The 25,040-nt window shown below is 37.6% G+C and overlaps 1 protein-coding gene across 1 annotated transcript in view; it reads left to right on the top strand.

Moving 5' to 3' along the window:
• The window catches only part of SLC22A16 (solute carrier family 22 member 16), a 34,686-nt gene extending 11,951 nt beyond the window's left edge, over positions 1-22,735 (top strand). The window contains exons 2-8 of the mRNA XM_066315241.1: positions 5,240-5,716; positions 8,255-8,372; positions 10,201-10,750; positions 12,623-12,750; positions 13,144-13,253; positions 13,747-13,846; positions 18,976-22,735. Coding sequence (XP_066171338.1) covers positions 5,240-5,716; positions 8,255-8,372; positions 10,201-10,750; positions 12,623-12,750; positions 13,144-13,253; positions 13,747-13,846; positions 18,976-19,188 — 1,696 coding nt within the window. The 3' untranslated portion in view covers positions 19,189-22,735. The remainder of the gene's footprint in view (positions 1-5,239; positions 5,717-8,254; positions 8,373-10,200; positions 10,751-12,622; positions 12,751-13,143; positions 13,254-13,746; positions 13,847-18,975) is intronic.
• Positions 22,736-25,040: the final 2,305 nt, after the last annotated feature.

The raw sequence follows: 25,040 nt of genomic DNA, 5'->3' as shown, positions 1-25,040 counted from the left end.
TGTCATGAGACTACAGCCAAAGCAACAGTGGTCTGAGATCTAGTTCATTGTTTTTATGGAACAGTGTTTCTTATATTCAGGTACTGACATGGTATTACCAGTTGGTTTTCTTACTGATCTTAAAACTTGTGCAGAGGAAATAGAAAATGCAAAAATCTTATTTTACTATGAGCTGCAAACTGAAGAAAAATGACTGTTGAGAGCTATCACAAATATTTTAAGAGGGACCGGAACACTTTCATGTTGTGTCTTGCTCAAGCTTTTGTGAAGACAATTTTAGGCTCATTTGACTTCTGGCATTCATTAAGCGTCTCTATACTGGAGCAGTAACCTATAAAGTCTACTTGATTTCTATATTTGACACTCCTGGCAAGAGTGACAAAATGTACTTGCCAAATAATTATCTCCCATGGCAAGTCACTGAAGAGATGGAAAAACACTGAGAGAAATTATCATACCTTTTAGGACAGTCATCATGTCCACAAAACTTTTTTTCAAATGGCAAAAAGTGGGGTTTTTAAAAGGAAAACATATCAGTAAAATAGGTTATTGAAAAATACTGTTTGCAACAATATATGCTATATAGTCTGTTGTGTATACATGAAGATGATTGGTATCTAAAATCCTGTTGCCAAAAGCTGCCCTTTTTGAGATCAGCCCAGGAAAACAAATCACAGAATTTGCTTTCTCTTTGTGAATTTCAATACTACTTTTTGCTCTTGATATCATTGATAGTTTCGTACCATTTTGATGCATGTACAACAGTATTTCTTTATTCAGGGAAATTTATCTTTCAAAACTGAGTTGGTGTGGTTAATAAAGGGATTATCGTATATATTTGTCTGCAACAGATAGGTTTAAGCTCAGCGAAAAAGGACTTTCTTATCGGTTTGGTGGTCTTAAATTAAGAATTTGGGAAAAAAGTTAATAATTCACTGTAGGGAGCAAGGACAGCCTAGACTTCACCCTGTGTCACAGGGTGGGTGAAGTGGATGACCTGTGTATGCTGTGCTGTGACCTCCTGGCCCAGCACAGCCTCCAGGGGCTGCTCTGGGCTCCTGCAAAGGCCAGAGGCTGCTCGGCCATCGCATGACCACAGCTCCAAGGACCTGTCCCAGGGCTCTGAGGCTGGGGCAGGGCATCCACATGGCCACAGCACGGGGTCTGAGATACAGCTCATGTGCCAAGGAGTTCAAAGGGAGGCATCCCAAGTGGCAATAGAGGAGGCAGCAGCTCTATGCTCCTCCTTGCTCAGCACTCTCTGCCACCCCAGTCTCTGTTCCAGTGACCCTCTGTCTGCCCTAAGGCTGGACATGTGTCTTTGTCCCTTTTCAATCTCCAGCTGTTCTGGAAAGCAAAATTCCATGAGCCTGTAGTATTCTCTCATCTCCTCCCATCCCTACATACTTATTTTCCTACATCCCTACATATCAACCTCCCTACACACTTTCATTCTTTCCCTACGTTGTCCCTAATGGTCAAATTTATTCCCCTTTGGTAACTATACAAATTAAGGAATTCCCTGACATTTACAGCACTGGTCTTTCTGGAAGAAAAGCTCTTCCTACCCATGGGAGATTGAAAAGCCCAGCCTTACAAGCTTCTGGCAATCTAGGATCAGTAGGAATGCTGTTAAAACACTGCTGTAGTGAGCAGTGGATTTTGCCTTCACAGCAAAACAGGGCTTTCAGGATAGTTTTTGTATATACAAAAATATGCACATACAGGGTATGTACAGAGAGAGGCTCAGCCAGCCTAGTGTGGAATTTTACTGGAGAGAGCAGTAAATAGTTTTTGTTGGCAGGGAAGCAGCCTGTTAGTGTAGTGCAGAATGCCTTCAGACCCTGGTGCTTCCAAATGCTTTCCTAACTTCACATCAGGCCTTATTCCCCCTTATTCCAGCTCCCCCTGCCTGCTCCTTGGCTCTTTTATTGAGCAGGTAGAGGTTAAAAACTGCAGTGCAATCCCTCCTGCAAAATTCTGAACAACATGGTCATTTCACTGTAAAAACCCTTTTTCCCATTCTTAAATGAAGTCATAGTAGAATAAATGATGTCTGTTAATGTATATCTGATATTCTAACTTCTTGTGTTTGCTTAGCATTGGTGCTGCAAATTAGCTAAGGAAAATAATGGTGCTACAGAGTGGACTTCTTTGTTGAATAAGATTTTTCATAACATTGAAAATGGAAAGACGTTTTTACAAGAATAAGCTTTATCTAATTTTAAGTTAAACACTTGCAAAATGGGTGAAATATTTTATGACAGATATTTCTTTAAAATGAATCCTTTATTACTTTTTTACATATGTGGAAAGAAAGAAGGGACACAAAGAAAAGGAAAGGGCAATAGACTGTAGTTTGTATGGTTGTAGGCAGTAAAAGGAGGAGGAGGAGAACTGAGAATTCTGTACAATGAAGTGATAAAAGAAAAGGAAGATTATTCAAGGTTGCACTAGGATGTTTTATAAGCTAATAATAGTCTTGTATTTGAAAAGGGGACATAGAGATTAGATTTAATGAGAAACTTTCCAACAGAAAGATTTGACAGTGGAGCAGTCTGTCAAAATGGTCATTGAAGTATGATCACAAGAAATGTTCAGGAAGAGATAAGATAAAACGCTCAATTGAGTAGTGAGAGCAAAGATTAACTAGACCTGCTTATAGCCCTGGTGATGTTGTTGGGCTTTGAATTTGTAAAGAATTGTTTAGTGCATTGTTTCATGCCATCTTCTCAGACTCTATCCCTAGAAGTCATCTCCCTTCAAGCCTCTCCAACAAAAAAAGGCATAAATATATTTTTCCTACTCACTCTGACTGAGTTGAAGATAAGTGATGAGCCTGATACTTTTTGTATTGCAAGAACTAATTAGGGGACTCAAGAAGTGTGTATGGGAGTTTGAAATTATTTCATTCTCCTTCTCTCTCAGAAATACCAAGTGATTATTTGACACCGCAATTTTCTAGTGCATGATGACAGATATTGCAAATACTGGGGACCCTGGTTCCAAGTATGCCACTTGTTACTAGCGGGGAGAAGATGTAAGTGACAGCTTCTAGGGGTTTAATTTACTATTATCTCTTTCTAGTGTTCTGCTTACTGCAACAGTAGCCCAGGTTGTTGAATTTGGTTGTGCTCTGCTATTTTTAAAATGAGTATGTGTCTTTTGATGGGAAGAGTTTAAAATTAAATCAGAGAAGAGGAACTAAAAAACATCGTTGACCATATTTGTCTGCATCAATAGGGTCCCAAGGGTTACACTTCAAAATAACCTTTGCTATTTATGGACCAAGATAGCCCAAACACCTTTCAGAGCTGCTGCAGCCTTGCTTTGATCTATGGCTAGCTACTTAATGCCCAAGAAGCTACTCTCTTGAGAGAGAACTGATCTTAAAGGGTTAAAGACTTAAAGGGTTGCTGTGGTTATGTTCAGTTTCTCCTGACCACATCTCTCGGTTTTGTTGAGAAAGAGCAGCACAGCACCTGTGTGAGGATTGCCTTGCAGTGTCCTCCAGGAGGAAGTGGAGCCAGATTTTGAGCTGCCACGGTGGGTTTAGCAATTCAACTCACTCCTCAGACTGCTGTAGAAAAGTCAATAGAGCTGTTAAGTCAAGAGAAAGGGGGATAAAAAGCAGTGCAGCAGAACGACAGTCAAATGCCATTGGAAGGACAGGATAGGCCACTGGGTTTATGTTTACCAAGGAAAGAAATAAGAATCAAGATAAAAGGCAGAGCAGAATGAGGATGGTGAATGGAGGTGCATTTTACAAGAGAACTCTTTTATTGGCAAAGTTATCTGGATATTAAGACAATGTAGCCAGTAAATTGTGCTTCAGTACTTTGTTTATACATAGTTTCAAAATTATTTAGAAATTTTGATGACAGATTTAAAAGTCCTAGGCTATGTACTGTTGAGATCTGTATTATGGGAATTCAAGGCTAGATTAGATACATTTTGGAGAGGAGTATCTAGAGGCTGCATTTGTTACAGGGATTGGAATTGCTCTGACTTTTTCCAAAAGACATTTCAAGGTAATTTGTTTTAGACATTATTTCCTACAACTTCAGCAGAGATAGCCTCTGATCATGTAAAAAAAAAAAAAATCTGCTTTTTGTTTCACACTGCCAAGGCCTGCTGCGTCCTGCAGTAAGAATGTATGCATAGAAGCTCATTGAATACTTCTTGAAATTATTGCAATTGATTGGTCTCCAGGAAATAAAAAAGGGAGGAGAACAAAAGCTATTTTGTTTTTTCTGAACAGATGTTGTGCTAATTATATGCATAATTTAAACATTTAATTGAGAAAATGACTCTTTATGCTTGAATTATCAGAAACTGTCCAGAATTTGCATACAGTGACACTAAAGTTCATTGCAAGTCTTTTGAAATTCTAAATACATGTGCAATTTTTATACTAAGGTTTACTTGCCTCTCAAGGAAGTTTTAAAAGCTGTTAAAATGCCAAAATTCAGGCTATGCATAAAACATTCTTTTACTAGGTTTGCTTTATGATACAATCTTTAATGGTTATTGCACACCCTGTTTAAGCCAAAACCCAACCCAGTTCAGAGCTCTTTTGGTACAAAACATTTCACATTGTTCAGATTCTATCTTCTACGTGTGTCTACACGTACTCTCTCTTGGTCTTTTGGCTGTGATAAAGAGAGATGGAAAATAGATGGAATACAGCTATAGAGATACAGATAGATGGAATTAGGGGTGTAATGTGTTTGGTTTGTTTTATTTGATGCACATATGTCTATTCCTAAGAACCTGAGGTTGAAACATTTTGGTTTTCTAACAATTCAAGTAATCTAAGGCTTTATTTTAAGGGGATGTGTTACAGAGAATTGGGGGGTGGAAGGTTGCTTCAAATTAAGTGTTTAAGGCCAGAATTGTTGAATTTTAAATGGTCTTCTCTGTAGGACTAAACGCATAGCTTAGAGCAGCACACTTTCTTAACAATAGATTACTGTGGATCTTTTTTTCATCTTTGCTCTCTTGCAAAGCTTAGCTAATGTCGAAGCAGTGCCACACAACAAAACACTAAACATGTTAATGATATCTCCATTTACTGATCTACCCCAACAATTATGCTGAATATTTTTTTCTCATATAGAGGAAATATGATAAAATGTTTTCTTTCCCTTTACAGATTTCAAGCATGTGTTTATTTTGCATCTCTCTTTCAAGCTATGTCCTTGTTTTGCTCAATAAAATGTTTTCTTTCCCTTTACAGATTTCAAGCATGTGTTTATTTTGCATCTGTCTTTCAAGCTATGTCATGTGGTATTCATTACTTAGCATCTGTGTTCATGGCTGTTACTCCTAACTTTGTATGTGGGTTCCCTGGAAATGTGAGTAGTGTTCTTTTCCACAACTCCTCTGCATCAAGTATAGAGGACATCTGGACACTATGGACATCAACAGAAAATTACATTGTAGTCCAGCTGGAAAATGGAGACATTTGGGAACTTGATCAATGCAGCAGGTCCAAACGAGAAGTCAGTTTGGCTCTGGCATATGAATACAAAGGCAACAAATCCGTATTTCCTTGTTCTGATGGATTTCTCTATGATGATACCAAGTGGAAGAGCACTGTTGTTACGCAGTGGGATCTGGTCTGTGACCGAGAATGGCTTGCAAAATTAATCCAGCCTACGTTCATGCTTGGAGTCTTGATTGGAGCAGTGATTTTTGGTGACATTGCTGACAGGTAAAGTGCCACCCTCTGAAAATTGTAGCTTCAGACAACAGTAACTCCATGAGTGTCTAGCTGGTTTTGTTGTTTCCATTCATTTTGTATTCATAACTACGTATGTAACATTCAGAAGTTTTGGCTATTGCTTTATTCACAGATCTGTTTAACTTGGATTCTTTTTCCTATAACAAGAAGTAATTCTAAAATGTATTCTCAAGTAATTTACTTTTAAAACTTTTTCATACTTGGTCATACACTGCTCTAGGCCTTGATCACTGGAATTGCCCTGTGCAGCTAGTATTTGCCTTTAGATTTTTATTTGTTTGTTTGTTTGTTTATTTTGACAGGAATAGGAATAGCTCCTTGTAATACAATGGTAAAACCTGGGAGTAGATTTTCACCTCATTTTTCATGAGAAGAGGTTTCCCATGGAAATCCAGATTTTTTTTTTTTTTTTAATATGACAAACAGCTGAAGGGCTACTGGAAGGTTAAATATCATGTGTTTGAAAATCACCTTTCCTAACCTTTGTCATGAGTACAGCTCAGTGGGGCTGATGCAAGGGCTTCAAGGGTTTAATCAAGCCCCACCATCTTAAACACCCATATACTGTTTTTCCTTGCTGTCCAATTGTAGGTTTTCCCTGAAAAATTAGCTTAAACTTAATTCTCTTGAAAGCTCATGAACATAAGAGGAAACATGGGCATAGGTGAGCTGTGCTGTAACTTCAGTTATTTACCAGCATGTCCAAAGTTCTGTTTGAGCAGGAGGAGCATCAGCCCTGGAGGATCTGCTCATGGTTCCAAGGCCCATTCCTCTCCAGTGCTTCCTCCCTGGGTGCTATCTCAGATCATGCACTGAAATCCAGCACCAGAGCTGGACTCAGAAGCAGCACTGAGCCTCAGGGTGTACATCTGTGGCCTCCTGCCTCAGTTGGTTTTCTCTCTCAACACAAACAGACGTATTCCTGCCTGAGAAGAGCACCCAGCCATGCCCATCTGTCCATATGAGAATCAAATATCCAAGCTATGTTGAACTTAGCTTGGTCTTGGGCGCTTTCTGTACCTGTGCTTTGCGTTGAAGGCTGGTTTAGATTATTTCTATCTTTCTATAAAGGAGCTTGTTGACTGAGAGTTCTGTTGGGCGAAGAGTGACATTTCATCCCACATCTAACAGTGTAAGCAGAACAAGGAGATCAGGCGTGTTGTTTTCTGATTTTCCTTCATTAGCACAACACTACAGTGTGACAGTCACAACATGGGAATGCAAAAGCAATTATGAATTTTTTTTTTTTTTTTGGCTTTTAGAACACATGGAATCAATCTGCCTCCCAATCCCAGGCTGTGTAAAACCATATTTAATACAAAACCAGAATATAATGCCAACATCTGTTTTGAGTCCTTTTAAATAATTCAAAACTTTATTAATTAATACTTGGACATGATTTATAAGGTTGGGATTGTATTGTTCTCATTTTCATTTATTCAACCCATGGACAACCAGTTAAGATAATACACACGTTTTGAGTTGCAGATTTACAGCTGCAGAATTTACAGCTGCAAGTTATTATTTTCTGACACATTCTGGCTCATGGGAAATAAGTTTGTGTGTCCCTCCCATTACCAGTTAACAGATTTCCCAACAGAAGAGTTCTGATAGCTAAGACTTATTGGGATCTTTTCTGGCGGGGATCAAAGACCAAATCATGACTCCAGGTCAAGTCTGGAGAAAAACAGGAGGATTTTTATTGGAGTACAAAATACTCACAGAAAAAAAAAACCCAGTCCAAAAGTCCTCAAACTCTCTGTCTAAAAGTAATATCCCTATTTGTAAAAACCTGTTTACAATGGAGGAGATCATAAGAGATCAAGGAATTATTATCAGGGAAGAAAAATAATTCCATGCAGTTTGTGTTACAGAACAGCTGTAGATAAAATATAGTGAATTCCCAATAGAGTCTTGTATATCTGCTCCTGAGCTTGTATTTGACGTGATTTTTTTTTGCCATTAGTTTGCTTTCTTCCTGGATTTCTGTGTTTTTATATGCATGCCTATGTGCTGTCAGAAATCACAAAATTATGGGATTGTCATTTGTTAGAGAATTCAGTTTTAAAGAACTGGACAAAGATATGTTACAGAAACCTTTCTTTACTATCAAAATTGGTTGTTACTTTGACAAAAGTTGGCATGTGTTACCACAGCTAACTTTTGTCAGAAATTTTCAACATGATGCTACTTAATATAAAATATCTGAAAAACTGATTTATGTCCTCATAAATTAGAGTAAACTTACCAAACAGTTCATAGAAGTTAAAACTGCATGTGAACATATGTAATGCTCACTGCGCATTGCTTCCAGCCAAGAATTGTGGAATGGAAGTTCCACTCATCCTTTTTCTTGGAAGCAGGAATTGCTGACAAATTAATACAGGTAACTAAACCAGAGTTTCTGTGGTGAGTTACCAACTTCCATCTAGGCTCTCTGGAGCTGCAGGTGTATTTTAATAGAATGTCTGCGGTTGTTCATGATTTTATTACTGCTGTGATTTGCAGGCTGGGAAGACAGCGTGTTATATGGTTCACAAGTGCTGGTCAGTTTGTATTTGGCATCACAGTGGCCTTCACATTTGACTACTACAGTTTCGCGATTGTGCGCTTTCTCCTTGCTATGGTAAGAAAGGATGCTCACCCTGGCCCTTTTACTATGTCATTTCTTACCCCTTCTCAGGAAAAACCTCCCTTTTGTTATTATTTCCTCCCCTACTTCACTATTCTAAAGCCCCGTCTGTTGCACTTATTTCAGCAGAGCAGGGAGAGTCTGAATGTTCTTGGACCACAGCAGTTTTCCTCTTTGAATTAATAGAAAGCGTCTGTATGAAGCAGTGTTTGGTACTTCCTCCTTCCCAACCTCTGCTGGACTGGTAATTAAATACCAAGTGTGAACAGCAAACTCTGGATTCTGCATTGCAGCTGCTGTTGCATTTCTCCTTATTGTTAGAAATGGAATATATTTCTTCTTGAACTAGCAAATCTATAATAAGTATTATTTTTACCTCTACCATTTTGAGCGATGGAGGAGAGATGCACATTTTCTGTTCCATGCATCTCTTTGGTCTTTTAAGCTGTATCTGGAATACTAAATACATAGGCAGACATGTTTAACACCTAGATGTTTTGTTCTGTACTTAAGGGTATTTCAGTATATGTGTTTATGCAGACCAACACACGCAATTTTATGTGTGTGTGGTAAATATCCCATATCTGACACATATTCAATATTTATACATAGTAACCAATTTTAAATAACTATTTTACAGCCCAAAGTACATTCTTGAGCTTTTCATTACATAATGAATAAAGAAATTAGAATGCCATCACAAAAAAATTAACTTATTTGACATGGCTTGGATATTTGAAAATATTCCTGTAATTTATTCTCTTCCTGCTGACAGTGCATTAGTCAAAACAGGACCTTGTACCTGGAGTTCCTTTTGCCTGAATTTCCTAGCAGGAAAAACTGCCTCATATCAGCCTTGAACAGGCTGGCCCTCTGCTGACTGCCTTGGATGTTGATGCCAGGCCCTGTGGTAGTTCAGAAAACCAAAAAACTCTGACCAGATCAATGCTGTAGGTTTTATCTGGCCACTGGGTCTGATTTTCAAGGTGCAGTCCTAAATTCTAGCCTCGTGCCACTGAGGTCAGTGCAGCTTTACTATCAGTGGGTTCAGAATTGGAGAGTATGAACTGGAATATTGTTAATGGGAAAACTGATTAATCAAAACAATATACTGAAATATTTTCTAGTTTATATTCTCTAGCTGTGTTTTGCAATTATATATATATATTCAATAAAGAAATACTATTATGCCGAATATGCCAGTAATTGCATTCACTTAATACCATATGAGAACCTGTAATTGTGTATATATATATGAGATTCTCTTCCAATATTGTAAAAGCTTTAATTTACTGAGATATTTTACAAGGGTGTGCAAGGTAATTCTTCGTAAATATGCAGTTTTCTGACATGCAGGTTATTAATAGTCTGCTTAAAAGCCAAGATTAAGATTTTCAGAAGTGACAATTACTTCAGGGGCCTCTCTTTCCCAAGTGTCCAGTTTGTGATGTCATTAAGCAAGCTGATTTTTGGAGGAGAAGGCCATAATGACATCAGCAAATTAAGTTTCTTCACAGCTATCTCTTGCTGGCTGTCCCCCACTACAGAGAAGCATCCAAATTTACTTCACATCTTTAAATAGTGTCCAGGCAGTCTGAAAGTTTGAGTGAATTTTTTCTCCAGCTGATTCATTTTCATGGTTGACTTTTTTCTGTCAGTGTGAGACAGGCCAGTGCAGTCACAATTACCACAGGTTACACAATTAACACAGGTGTGGAACACTGTTACCTGTTTGTTTTTACTGCTGGTGCACAAGGAGAGTAAGAACAAACCTCACTCTGTTTTGGTTTCTTTTTTTTCTTTTCTCTCTCCCACCCCCCAGGTTTCAAGTGGCTATCTGGTTGTGGCTTTCGTTTACGTGACTGAATTTGTTGGCATTAAGGCACGAACCTGGGCTTCTATGCATGTCCATGCTTTTTTTGCTATGGGAATTATGGTTGTGGCACTCGTGGGATTTTTGGTTCGGACCTGGTGGGTCTATCAGATATTTCTCTCCATAGCAACTCTTCCCTTTGTCATGTGCTGTTGGATGCTCCCAGAAACACCTTTTTGGCTCCTGTCAGAGGAAAGATATGAAGATGCACAAAAAGTGATTGATACAATGGCAAGATGGAATAATGTCAGCACTCCCTGCAAAGTTTCTGAACTGTGCTCAGTCCAACAAGATGATCTATCCAGTGGCAGAATGGGTGATGATGATAGATCCTCAACAAAGAAGCACAACATCTTAGACCTTTTTTGTAACTGGCAAATGGCAAGAAGGACCATCACAGTCTGGATGATCTGGTTCACTGGGAGCTTGGGGTACTACGTCTTCTCCCTCAGTTCTGTCAGTCTAGGAGGCAATGAATATTTAAATCTCTTTCTCATAGGTAAATATTTTTGTACCTTATTTTGTTAATGAAAGGACTGGAACATAACATTTTAAAATATCTATAGATTTGACAGGCAATTTTTTACTTTGTTCATTCAGTTGTGAACCGTGTTCAAAAAGTTTCTTGCTAACTCCTTATAAAGTTGAGTAACACAGGAGGAGTATCATTCACTCCAAATTTCACTGTATCTGAGAAAAAATAATTAGAATTTGTTGGTGCACAGAATTCCTCTCTGTCTGTCTTTCTGATTGTAAAACCATATTCTTGCTTGTCTTCTCTTTGCTCTGGAAGCTTAGAGCAGATCCACACAAACACCAGGGGAAGCAGACAAGCAACACAAAATCCACACAGCTCTGTTAAAGGCACAAACTAGGAAAATGGGAGAAAAAACATATTCCTTTTATCACTTATAGTCATGGTATGTTGAGTTTGTCTGTGTAGAAAACATAGTCATAATTTTGAGAATGAAGTAATTTCAGTTTTCTCAAAAGTGTATTTTTAATTAAGTTGTAATGCTCTTCTAATTTTATCATTCTGGCCGTAATCTTTCTCTGGCATGTAAGTTGTTTATAAAGGCAGCTCAGTGCATTCAAGGCTTGATCCAAAGTTTGTTAACATCAGTGGAAATATTCCACTAACTTCAGAAGACTGCAGATCAGACGTGCAGCTCTGAGCCAGTAAAGAATTAAATCATGTGCTTTGCTTTGTGCAGCTGAGTACTCTCAGTGAAGTGAATGTGACTAATCGCGTACACAGCCTTACAGAAGGACTGGGGCTCTCATTATTCCAGTTTGTTTTGTCATGTATTGCAGTGTATTGTTAGACTGATGTGTTGAAGAGTGGGTGCTGGTATTGCACAGATAACAGAACTGCTATTGCGGGGTACACTGCACCCACCTCTTCTAAACATATTTTAGCAGACTAACAGACACAGAATAATTACAACCTGCTTTTTCCAACACAACCCCAAAAGATCGTTTCCTGGTATTATAGGTGTATCAACATGCTATATGTACTTAGTAAAGGAATCCAGGCTGTTCAGGGCTGTACCTTATGTTCTTCCTTGATTTTACATTGGACATTCTTCCTGAGCAAATTGCCTTAAAACATGTCCAAACTGGCTTTGCCTCAGTATTTTTTGTCTAGGGGAAAATCATGTTTACACAGTGCAAACAAAACTCTAAATGCCAGATCCTTTAGAGTGGCAGAAGTTTTTTTCTGGAAAGAAACATTAGGAAGGGATGATTAAGAGTGGGATATTGTAAGCCCTCTTTTTTTTATGGAGAAGGGAGAAAGCTGGAACTGCACTCTGTATTAGTGGGGCTTACTCAGAAAAATGGATGTGGACAGACCTATCTTGCCTTTTACTCTGGGATGATTTTGAGCTGATGCTGGGAAAGGCACCTGTGGCTACCATTCCCTGTCCAGGTGGAAGCTGGCAAATCCTGAGCGTTGTGTCAGTGTGACATCAGCAATATTCCCAGTGGGTACACTTGAGCTGTTAATGTGAAAATGCCTGAAGGAGAAGAGCAGCAAATGTAGAGCTTTCAGACAGAAGTGTCAGTGTCATAGAAACTGTGGCCTTGCTCTTTTCTGTAATTTTCCACCCCAAAGAGAACTGCAGTTGCTCTGTGCTGTGAAATCTGTTTCCCTTGTCCTTCTCCACTCCCACTTCCGTATTTTAAGCTGTTCTCTGCCTTCTGTCACACTTTCTGTAACCAAATGAACTAGCCCAGCACACTGATTATCTTTAGATTTTACTTGTTTGCTACCCCCTAGATCAGATAAATTCCTCATAAAGAGGAAGTTACAGTTATAAGATGAATATGTGTAATCATGACTTAAACTGAGATAATTTCATACTGACAGGTGCTGTGGAGTTGCCTTGCTATATCATTGCTTGCGTTGCGATGGACAAACTGGGAAGGAGGAACACACTCATTCCATTCCTTATTTTAAGTGCACTGATCTGTGTTTTAATTATGTTCATACCTCAGGTTAGTCATGTATGGTTGGAAGTGTTCCTATAGCAAAAATTAATTTTAAAGGCTCTTAAGTTGGTAGATGCAGCTGCTCTTTCTAAATCATAGAATAGTTAATTAAAGGCTGGCATTAAGTTGTAGCTGCCAGTCTAAGATGGATTTCTGTATTTTCAGTACAAGTTTCACTGTCATTGCTGGAGTCGCACATAAAATGCTCCCAGGGCTTCAGTGAACCAGGACTGGTAAAAAGTGATATGGAAACTAGTAGCTTATTGAGCAATTTTTAAAAAGCAAGCAATGAGTATTGCTTATTGTTTAAAGAAGGGTCACAAGTTTTGAAGAACGTAAATTATGTTTGGAAGGGTGTTATTTTCTGGTGATGTATTTATTTGTTCTTTCTTTTAATAGGATTTCAATATATTAATTATTTTAGCAAACATGGCTGGAAAATTTTCCATAGGTGTGGCGTTTGGCCTTATATATCTCTACACAGCAGAACTCTACCCAACAATTGTAAGGTAAGAACTTTCGCCAGCTACATATTTTTCATTAATTTGATGTTGATTCACTTTGTTATTCTATACCAGATCCAGCAGCTCTTGGCATCAGTGGTGGTGATCTGAAAGACTTGGGATGGGATGAATTCCTCATCTGCCTCAGAGCTGTCTGAAGTTTGGCTCTATTGTAGTTTTTTATTTATTTTGCATTCCATGTCCATTGATAGGTTCCATTGAAGAACTAGAAGAATACTCAATAGTTTCTTAAACATTTTTTATGCCTTTCTTATAAGTGCTGGTCATCCCGTGATCTGTGCTGAATGATAATTATATTTTTAATCCTAATTACAGAAGCAGCTGAATTTCACTACAGTATAAATTTACATTGGCATAGCAACAGCTTCCCAGTATAATTGCTCAAAGACACAAATCCTACTGATGTTTTAAGTGTCTGTGTATTTCTAATTGTTTCCTTTAACTGCCAGAATCCTTCATCAAATTCTTTTCTGTCTAGATCACTTGCTGTTGGAAGTGGAAGCATGATGTGCCGTGTAGGAAGTGTGGTTGCTCCTTTCTGTGTATATCTGAGAAGTGTTTGGATTTTCATGCCTCTTGTAGGTATTTATTTCAATGATGAATGTTTTTTGAAAAGGTGTATGTGTCACTTGTTTTCTTTTTAGTAACTTACCAAGAACATTTTTCACATGGTAATGGAACCAAAAGCTGAACATTTATTTCAAACAGAAAATTGAGTAAATTCTTGTTTGAAATTTTCCAGTCCCAAAACCTAGTAGCCTCATATTGTTAAAAATATGCTGCTAAAGCAAAAGGGAGATTTTGAATCACTGAAATATTCTGAAAAGGTTTTATCACAAAAAACAGAAAAATATTTCTGCTCTGAATCCTAGCATAAAATTGATAAAAATATTCTGCATCTACCATGTAACATTTAGGAAGTGTCATAGTCCAGACTTTTTTGCGGGCCCACCAGTTTTTGACCATGCTGCTGATTTAGTTTCACTTTTTTTCAAAGGCATAGTTCTTTCATTCCTGAACTCACTACAGGTGGCTGGGGTTTCTTACATTATGCCTTAACATTTTCCATGTTTCCATGGCTTCTTTGGGATGTTGCATCTTTGGAATAGCCTCCCAAAAGATCAAGAAGGTTTTGTCCTTACTATATTTGGTCTCCACGCCTGTCACGAAGCTCCTGTTCTGTGTTCTTCACCAGAACTGAAGGAACCAATTAATGACATAGAAAAAGAGAAAGAAATGGTATATTGATGAGCTTCATGGTGACTTTGACAAGCAGTAGAGCCTTGTATTGATTGAGCACATCTTACTTTTTAGGTTAACTCCAGGTCAGGTCACCATTAGGTTTTGTCTTTCACCACCAGTTGCCCCAGAAAAGAGAGATAGGACCATTCCATTATGTTGTAGATCCACTTTGGACAAAATATTTTATGTGTTTCCTGCTCACACATGAATCACATTTCTTCGTTGCATTTCTGTTATGAAACATTTGCTGCTTAGAAATCCTGCAGCAATTCAATCCATTTTTTTTTCTTCTGAAGGATAAATTATCCCTATATACCTAAAACCAGATGGAATTACAAAGTTTGTGTTAAAGCTTTAAGTAAAGAAAGTTTATTCATGGTTTAAAATAGTTTTAATTTTTTCAAAAACCCTTTAGAATTCACTGTGACTAGGGCACTGCTGTTATAGGTAGATTATACATGTCAGAAAGTGTAATGGGACGTGCCTTTAACCTGGATTCTTAGTCAAATTTTATCCACCATATTGGAGTTTCCTAAACAAGGGCATTGTGTTCCTTTGATTTGGCAACTATAATATCTTTAATTACAGATGCCAGAGATTGTTTCATAGAATTCTTGTGAGCTCATTTCATTATTTAAATTAATTACTTTTGGCTGTTCTCAATGAAAACTAAGAGGATGAAGGAGGCCACAAAATAATATATTTCTTCAAGTTCCTAAAAATGTTTTCTTTCTTAACAATGTCTCCACACAAACCAAGATATGATCCCAGAAAAGACAAAGAAACATTTGCACAGCAGAGTAGTCATGGGAGAACATTTCTTTTTTCCACTTGTCAGCATTTTGCCTTTACTGGATGAAATAAGATTTATTTGTGCAGAAGTGCTGCAGTTAAACCACAGATGGGGGAGTGCTCAAACATTTTGGAGAGCAGTACAAATGACAGTATAAACACAGTAATTATTTCAGCTATGAACAACTCTCACGGTACAAAAATTATCCAGAGTTTTTGTAGAGTTGAGTAGTAGTTCACAGTGAACATGTTTCCATTATTAGCTCCTGTTATAGAGCATTTGTCAATTTATTAAATAGGCTTGTCTTGAGTTGGAGCATAGCGTGCCAAGTCTCAGGTCAAGTAAGTGTTTTGGAATGGAAGTGAAATCAAATGGATTACATTTGTAAGTAAACTGATACATATCAACCTGATCTATTGCAAACACCACACACTGTTGAACAGTTACTACTCCTATTTGTTTGGCACTCTGCCTCATACAGTTATGCCACCTGTGAGTACTGCAAGCATCATATTTGAGTGCCTATAAATCTTGAATAACTTGCCAAGTATGTTTTTCATGTGACAACTTTATAGAAGATGTGCAGTAAAACAACTGCTCCTTATATAACCTATTTCTGTTGCTCAGCTGTTAAGAATTATGTTGCAATAGCCCTTTAACAGGCTTGATTTTTCTCTCAGTAAGAACATAAATTAGAAATTTTAAAAGCCCACACTGATATTAATAAATGAATAAAACCCTCTGTCAAATACTATCAGTTTTTCACGTTGAAATATGACCTTTTTTGTAGAAGTAAGAATTTTGTCAATAAGATCACATTTTCGATTGGTTCAGAGCCATCGGATGTGACTACAAATATAAATATAAATATAAATATAAATATAAATATAAATATAAATATAAATATAAATAGCAGACTATAACAATAATTTGTTCTCAGAAGTAAAGGTATTATTTTGCAGGGATATTTAATTCAAATTATCTTTTGTCCTGGAGTATATCTATATCAATATTGATATAGATATAGATATCTCAAGTCCTAGTCTTAGAATTAAAAATGTTGCTCCAGAAAGGGAAGAGGACATATCAAAAATTATGGTAAATATTTTCTGAAGATTTCGATGGTATCTGTTAGAAGCTGCTGGTTGTACTGAAGTGTTGGGAACACTCTAAGAGTTTGACTAAGCAGAAAGTCAGATTTCAAATTAACACCCTGAATACACAATGCATTTAAGCAGGTATGCCTGTCAAATTAACTTCAACATACTTAAACATACTTCAATACCTTGTACAATAACACAAATGCACTTTATTTGCACACATAAGCATTTTACCATATCAGGGAAACATTTTCTGATACTGAATTATGTATTTAAAATAGTAAATACACACATACAAAATGCACACGTTTGTAGTGAGCAACCAAAGGGCTAAATTATGTCAGATGCCTTATGAAGGAAGAAGTGTGCCAAGACTGCAAAAGAGTTGCTTTTACTAAATATGCATCACTTCATAGATAACTGTGGCTACTGTCCTTGAAAAGGTAGATGACATTTGAGAAGTCATTGAATTAATACACTGCGTCTTAATTGCTTCATACTCTGTTGTAGGAAATACTGGAAAATGCTTTGAGGGTCACGGGGAAGGGAAATGTACTGAATTACTCAGCATGCAGCAGCTTTCACATAGAGGATTAAAAAAAAAAGGAAACTAACATGGGATGAAATAGAGTTATGAGAGCTGAGATGAAAAGGAAGGAAAGATAAGATGGTGGTGTGTACACTTAGAGAACAGTGAGAGTTCTCAGGGGAATGAGAGGTAGGATCATGAGGAGGGAAAACATGAGAAGAATGCCAAGTGTCTAAAAAGAATAACAAAAACAGAAAAGACACACATATTCAAAGCACATAGTGTTACTTTAAGCTTGTTCTTTTGAGTATCAATAGTGACCCAGTTCTCATGCACTCCAAATTCATGGATGTCCATAAGAATCAACATCCTTTACAGACCCAAATATCCTCACCTACAAACTTCTGACAGTCTAAAGTGTGTACATAAAAGAGGATATACTGGAATAGCTGCCATGTGTCAATTCGTCCTGTCTTTCCAGGGCAGAAAATTATGTCTGAATAGTAGAGAAGAAATTTGACACTCAGAGATGAGATTTTAATGTTTTTGAATATTTCATAAAATACCACTCCTGCCACATATATGTCTAAATGGATCTCACTCCTTTTGTGCATTTCCTCAGTACTATTACTGCTAGGATTTTTTTTTTAACTTTCATGGCAAAATTGTGACTTTTATTTTCACTGTAGTTTGTAGTATTTAACAGTATTTTGGTTTTTGTTTTGTGTGCCTCTATATTTACTGCAAATGCAAAAAGGAGGATATGCAACAGTGTGCCTTTTGCTTCTCAAAAGAATATGTGGGACAAATGGTCCTCTTTTTTTTTGGAAAGGAAGAGAAGCAAAACCAGCATGGTGTATGGGCAGGCAAATAGCACTGTTCAAGGTAGGGAATTCTGATTTTAAAGCACCTTTCTGACTTAAAATCTGGCTTAGCAGCAAATGGTAGCTGGGCAGTTCTTGTCTCAAGCTCTGTGTGGGAGACATAGACACAGTGATTCCAAATCTTCTCTCACCCTTGGAAAGAAAGTATTAAACAAAGGACAGACTTCAGAATCAGTACAGGGCAAGATAAGGATAATACATCATCAAAGTTCACAGTCACAGAATGGAAAAACACTGAGGCAAGGCAGGAGGTTCTGTGTGAAAGTTTTTCTATCAGGAGAGAATTGCCACATTTATAACCTGGTGTTGGAGGACTGTCAGGGGTTTAATCCTGTTCTGTACCCAGAGGAGCAAAGTGGGAATTGGTGTCATTGAACAAGACATAGAAATAGCTATGTGAAGGGAATGAGAAGTAAAAGAGTAGATATTCCTGGAACAAGTGAGTGTTTCTCTACCTACATCACATTATCTTGATCCTTGCACCACTCATGCTATTGTTGTGGAATTGTGTACACCCTGGACAAATCCAAAATGTGATCCCAGTGCAAATGTCAGTAGATGTATACACTCCTAACAGTTCTTTGAAACTGAGTTTAGCAAAGTATTCCTGCTGAGAGCTAGCTCATCATCTGCTGAAGAGCTCTCCTGAGCAGAGATGTGCACTTTTGTGGCTCTGGGCCAATGAGCCATATTGAGAAATTCCAATCGGGCTGTGTAGAGAAGGAACAAGCACACAGGTACAGGTACACAGGAGCTGGAGTGTGAATTGAGATTATAGGTGGCAGGGAAATTGTAGCTCTGTGAACATGCCTGTAAAAATAAATGTATGCAATCCTAGAATCAGTTCTTAAATACACACCTGGAAATAGCAAATGAAGGTAATATGTGATGTTTACTCAAACAGAATTATTCCTGCTTGCACTGTATTGATCCCCTGTGAACAAAACACTTCGCTTGCTCATTCATTAATTCTGCTGCATAATCTTTTCATTTATGCAACAAAAAAGGGTAAATCTTTTATACAGGCAACATTTAAGACTTATGATCTTTGCTTTACAGTTCCTTGTGCTTTATTTTAAATTTACTCTTGAGCAAGATCAAAACTATGGATATCTTGAAAGACTTATCTACCTTTACAACTACTGTTTATTTCTTTCAGTTGCTTGTTGGAATCATGGCTCTTCTGAGTGGAATATTAACCGTAATGCTTCCCGAAACACTGGGAAAACCATTGACTAATACTTTGGTGGAAGCTACAGAAATGGGAAGAAACAAGAAAAGCAGTTCTGAAAACACTCCTCCAGCACATAGTGGTGCAGCATTAGAAAAGATAGAGATGTTTGGTCAAGAAAGAATCAGTGCTGACAAATAAAGCAGCGGCAAAATGGCTGTTCCCAATTTTAATGACTATCTAACTTGTAAGATCTCTGTATTCAAGAAAAGCGACTGTTCTATAACATCTGTGCCTTTTACTTTGTATTCTGTTTTCCCTTTTCAATAGAGCAATTGTATGAAACCTTTTCAAAGTGACTGAGTTACTGCAGAAAATTTGATAGGATTTCTAGATCCCTTATCAAAATTACCCAGACTTTAAAACACCTGTCTGATTTGCTGTGACCAGTTGGAATGATTGCTCTAAATGTTGGAACCTACCTGATTACATGTATGTAAAAAAAAAAAAAAAAAGGCCAATTCTTTGCTTCACATTTTCTGCAGTTAGATTTGTAAACATACAATAAAGTGCCCTGCCTTGTCTCATCCTGTTGTAGCTGCCAGTTACAGGCTTGAGGCTTCAGAACACAGTAAACTGTTGCACTTCAAGACAGAAGCCTTAACATTGCATCAGGTCATATCAGTAATTTTAAACTAATTTATTCTTTTTTTTTCTTTCTTTCAAGTTTTCTACTAGAAATGGTGCCATTGCTAACAAAGGATAGTATTCTATGGCACAGCTTCTGACTGAAAAAATAGTACTAAGTTTGCAAAATGTGCAAATAGTTTGTATATTCATTCTGTTGAATGGCAAATGTATTTTTATTAGGGGTTTAAAAAAAAGTTCACTGGATCTACTGCCATTTTAGTTAGGTAAAACCAAACTGCCTGATCCCATTTAAAGTCGTATTCATTCCAGACCATTATTTCAGTGCTCCCTTCCTCACTTACTTCAGCTCAGATCTAGCATTGGATTTTTCATAACTTCTAAGAGGTAGACCAGCAACTTTGCCAAATACCTCCAGCAAGGTCTTAATAGTCCTCAGTGGAAAAGCATAAATGACATAAGGCTCTTATTCAGGCTTTCTGCACAGAAGTGGATTTAGTTATTAATTTTTGGTAGAAACGGTTTCCAGTCTCCATTTTTCTCATTGATCAGCTGTCTGTAACTCATTTTTTCCTTATTGTATTACACAAAACCAGTTAGAAAAATATAATTTAAGACAGCAGCTGGAGGACACTGATCAATAGAAGAGTTACTAATAGTAGTTTTAGTCAAAGTGTCAAAACATCCCACTGCTGCTACACCTCATGTGTGCATCAACACTTACTGTTGGTGCAGTGGTACTGCCTTATGACTGGACTCTATACAAAACTGATAGATAGGATTGCATCATTCTGGCTGCTTCTTTTATGGCTTTCTCCCACCTCCCCTTTTTCAGTCCACCTCTAGGGCTGAAACCTGGGGGGTTCTTCCTTGTCTGAGGATCTGCATCTCCTTTGCTTGACCACCCTTGGTTTGAGGGGAGCAGCACAGGAACTTTTGCATGTTGAGGTTCAGACAGCCTTCTCTTGCCTGGGTTCTGTGAATTCAGCCCTCCCTGGTTTGAAATCAGTGTTTTCCCCTCTTAGGCCCCTAATCTCATGGCGTAGTCTCATCAAAACAAGTCTTCCTTGTTTTTTGCCATGTACCCACCCAAAAAGATACCTGTATTACTGTAGATATTCTATATGCTGCAGAAATTAATGGCCACATTTTTCGATTATATCTGCACAGTTTATTAGTTTCATTGACTTCTGAAACCAGAATAATGGTTTATATCCCCTTATAAAAGATTTTGTTCTTCACTGCACTGTCCTAGAATTTGGTCCTGGTATTAGGAGAAAATAATAGCCTATATGAGGATTAACATGCTTTGAAGCAAGCAAAAATCAGTAAGTTTAAGTTTAGGGAGTTTCTCTGAGATAAATACATAGACAGCAGAAAGGAGTCCTTATGCTCCATACAATTCTGCTGGTGTTCTGGTGTTTGCAGAGAAAACCCCAGGAAGACCTGCATAGAATACTGTGGCTTCTGTCCAGATATATGAGTTCAGCAAAAGCACTTAACCTTCCCGCTGTGAGTAATCCCATCATTATTCTGAGAATGACTTGAATACATCCTTTGATGACTGAAGATCAGATTACTCACATGCTGTGGTTTTTTATTTTGCTGAAGAGCAGACCCAGTATTCTTCCACTGCTTTCAGGTCCCCCTCCACTTCCCAGAGCAGAGCAGCTCTCTTTATCTGCAAGATCTGCAGCCAAACTCTGCCTGCCCTGCCTTAAATAAGGGTTTAATCATGCAAAAAATCACCATCTTGCAACACACTTAACGAGGAATTAAACTGGTACTGTCTTGCCTTACAATCACCCTCCCCACACACAGAGCTCCAAATTCTTCCCTTATTTTGGGGCTCTTTCTGATACTCCCTCTTTTAAAAGTACATCTATCTTAAAAGTCACTACTCATAACTTTTAGGAACAGTACAGTCTATTTCTAACAAGGTACTAAAGAATATTTACAATTAATTTTTCTATTTCCTTACATGCTGAGTAACAGATTTGTGTCTTACCCTGCCAAGAACAGCCAATGCATATTCTGTGTTCCTTTGGCTTGAGGGACTCAGGGCCTGGTCCTCTGCAATCAGTACACTTAAGGTAAAGTAAAGAACAAGAAAAAAGTTAAATAAACTATTATGATAGTGTTTACAACTAACATTTAGTTATAATTCTAGACCACAATGTAGATTGATGCCTTAACCTTAAAAGCCATTTCCTCCTGTCACTGAATTCAGTTGGTATTTGGTCTTTGATTCAAATGACCCCTGAATTTCCCTGAACTAATGATGTTACTTTTTTTCTTGGAAATAAAATGTTTGTTGATTTACAGATACACTTTTTGTGATTTTTATGCATCAATAGCTTAAAGATTGCCTTGGGGTATTCTATTCTTTAACTTGAGGAAGGATATTATTTTAAAGAAAAAGGAAATAGCATGTATCTCTATGTTTCTAGCATTTCTCTTAGCCTGGTTTTTTTCCATATGGGCAAAAATATGTTTGACACTAGTCATGCATTATAAATGTATCAAAATCAGGGTGAATTGATTTCTTTCTCTTAAATATTTATAGATTTTTTAAAATCCTCATGCAAGAGAGCACTGAGTTTGAGAACAAATGCTTCTGTTCCTGTGAGGCATATTTTCATTTCAATGCTTATAAAAAGAATTAATTTTCCTAGTTTCTTACTTCAGTTCATAAGTCCTTTTATGTTTGTATTTGTCATCCTTATCTTAATGCAAATTCTTTGTGCTCATCAATGTCTCTGCAGTTACACACGGTTTTATGAGATAATGAATTAGAATCCTTATCTGTCTTAATTGCTGGTCACTATTACATTATGGCAAATGTATCTGTCTGAAATTTGATATCCAGTTTTATTAGACAGTTTTGCAACTTGTTAAGGACATAACTTTTTCAGTCAAACATAAGAATAAGAGCAACTATTATTAGTTGAATGATAACTAAGGAAAAGTAATAAGTACATCTGTTTGATATTTCAAAATTGTATTAACTTTTATGAAAAAATGAATTTTCTACTTTAACAGCTTCATTCAATTTCTCTGTGCAAAATTCTATAATTTAAACCACTGTGTAGGAAAAAAAAAAAAAAAAAAAAAAAAAAAAAAGCTATGCAAATCATGTGTGTTTATCATATGCTTTGGGTGGTACCCTAAATGTCTGAACAAGGGGTGAAGCCTCCTTGAAGGCTGAGGGCTTTTCTGTAGTGGCTCTGTGGAAAAACAAAATGGCCTGATATCCCAGCTCTGGGATGGAGTGAAGGACTTATTGGCATTCTCCTGTGTCTTTCACAGGGTTTTTTTTACCAACTCCTTAGGTGCAGTCACTTAGGAAGCCTCTGTGGCATCAGGCTCAGCAGTGTGCAAGGCCTGAGAGTGTCTTTTGGAAAGGCTTAGGAAAAGGTGAGCTCACTTGTACTATGGACTCTTGGTCCAGAAAGGCATTTGTGACTGCAAAAAGGAGGCTCTGGATTCATCCTGCACCCTTTACAAACATCTGAAACATGTTTGTCTGAATCCTAGAAGAGATTCCTAGGGGAGAAATTAAAAACTAGGACTAAAAAGAATATTTTCAATAGAGTGTTGACAAAATGTGAGTTTATTCTATCAGGGAACATTCTAGTCAATGCTGACAATTAGTTACCTCTCACAGGAAGAAAGACTAAAGCACATCTATGTTCTGGTAGCCTAATAATTTTGTACAAGATTCTGTACTACATGGTGTGTGTATTTTGGTTACATGGGGGAAGTACGTACTTGTAGGAAAGAGGTTGTTTGCCCAGAATTTGTGGATTTAATACAATATATTTTAATGTGTTTTTTAAATGTGTATTTATTATCTGCAATTATGTGCAAGAATAAAGTCAGACACACATTTTTTAATCTTTGCACCTTTACCTAATTTAATGAACTTCTATCACCAACTCTTCATTTAGTTCACACTCCCTTAAAGGGGCCCAGCACTAATGAGGCCTGGCACCATAAAGAGGTGTTTTGGCATTCCATGGAGATCCTATGGTTTAGGATGGCAAATATCATTTGTGTGTGTCTTTTCCCTTTTTGTCTTTGCAGGTGTAAACCAAGATATGGGTAATGTGTTAGGTGGTGACAATGACAAAATGTGCATTAAAAATGTGACATGTTTTGCATTTCAGTTGCAGGAAAAATTTGATTCTTTCTTGCCTTTGTATAAGCTGACTGGAGCAGTAGTCCCTCAGACACACTCAGTAGTGACAAAAATAGCTGCAGATACTGAGGAATTACCAGAAAAGAGAGTAGGTGACCACAGGAATGACAGAACAATGTACTTGTAAGCACGTGGTGTTCAGTGCATGTGAAGACTAACTATAGCTTCCTCATGTGGGAACTGGAGTGGGCTGACAGGGCAAGGAAAATACGAACTGCAGCAATCCATAGCTCTATTGTTATTTGTCCCCTTAGAGCTTAAATAGCAGGAACCTATTTATTCTTTACTTCCCTTAAATCTCAAATTAGTGCAAACGACTCAACTTTCCATGCACATTTTATTAACCTTGTGTTTTCTGATCAAGTTACACCCATCACTTTGCTTCATCATTTGCATTTTGAAGGCTTAATGTGTCCTTGCCGGGTGATTTATGTTCCTCTCTGAAAGTAACTGGAGTGAATGGTCCAAATAGTTATTGCTAAAGCTGAGAAACTTGAATCAAGCCTGATAGACTGATTTCAAGAGCACTGGGCTCAAACAAGCTGAGAAAAATCAAGTCTGAGAAGTATATACTTCTTAGTATATATATAAAAAGTGATTCTTTTAAGGGCTGTCTCTAGTCTCACTACCAGTGATGAGATTAAAAAGTGGTTTTGACTGAGGTAATCAGGAACATGGAGAAACAACCAGGGATAAACGGGCTATCTCTCAGTAAATATTTTCACAAAGCTTTTCAATAGGAATATCATCACTGCTGGTTTCTTCCTTGTAGAGAGAGAATTCCTGCAGAAGTAAATAACATGGGACAACAGCAAAATGAGGCACAGCTGAAACTCCTTGCTGAAATAGTAACTTGCCATGGACACTGATGTTTGACCTGAACTGGTTAAAGAAGTGGCAGATAAATGGTGCATGCCATTCACAAGATCTGAAATAGGTCAGCACTGCTGTGTTCAGAGAGGTCATTTCTTCCCGTTGTTATGGCTCTGTTCAGGACAGCACACAAAGCAAAGGGAATGCTAAGGTAAAAGGAAACACTTCTTAAGCACAGCTTGAGCTGGGTTGGCGGTGTGCTGGGATGCCACTGCTAGTCATGGTTCAGGAAGAACTCCAAGTACAATCAGGGTTGTGTTTGTTCTGTGCCAGAAGGCTGGCAGTCTCTTCCCAAACACACAAATCATGACTTGCACTTTACCAAATACAA

The sequence above is a fragment of the Sylvia atricapilla genome, chromosome 3 (genome assembly GCF_009819655.1).
Source record: "Sylvia atricapilla isolate bSylAtr1 chromosome 3, bSylAtr1.pri, whole genome shotgun sequence".
Taxonomy (NCBI): Eukaryota; Metazoa; Chordata; class Aves; order Passeriformes; family Sylviidae; genus Sylvia; species Sylvia atricapilla.
Note: the sequence above shows the minus strand (reverse complement) of the source record. Positions and strands in the feature narration are given on the sequence as shown.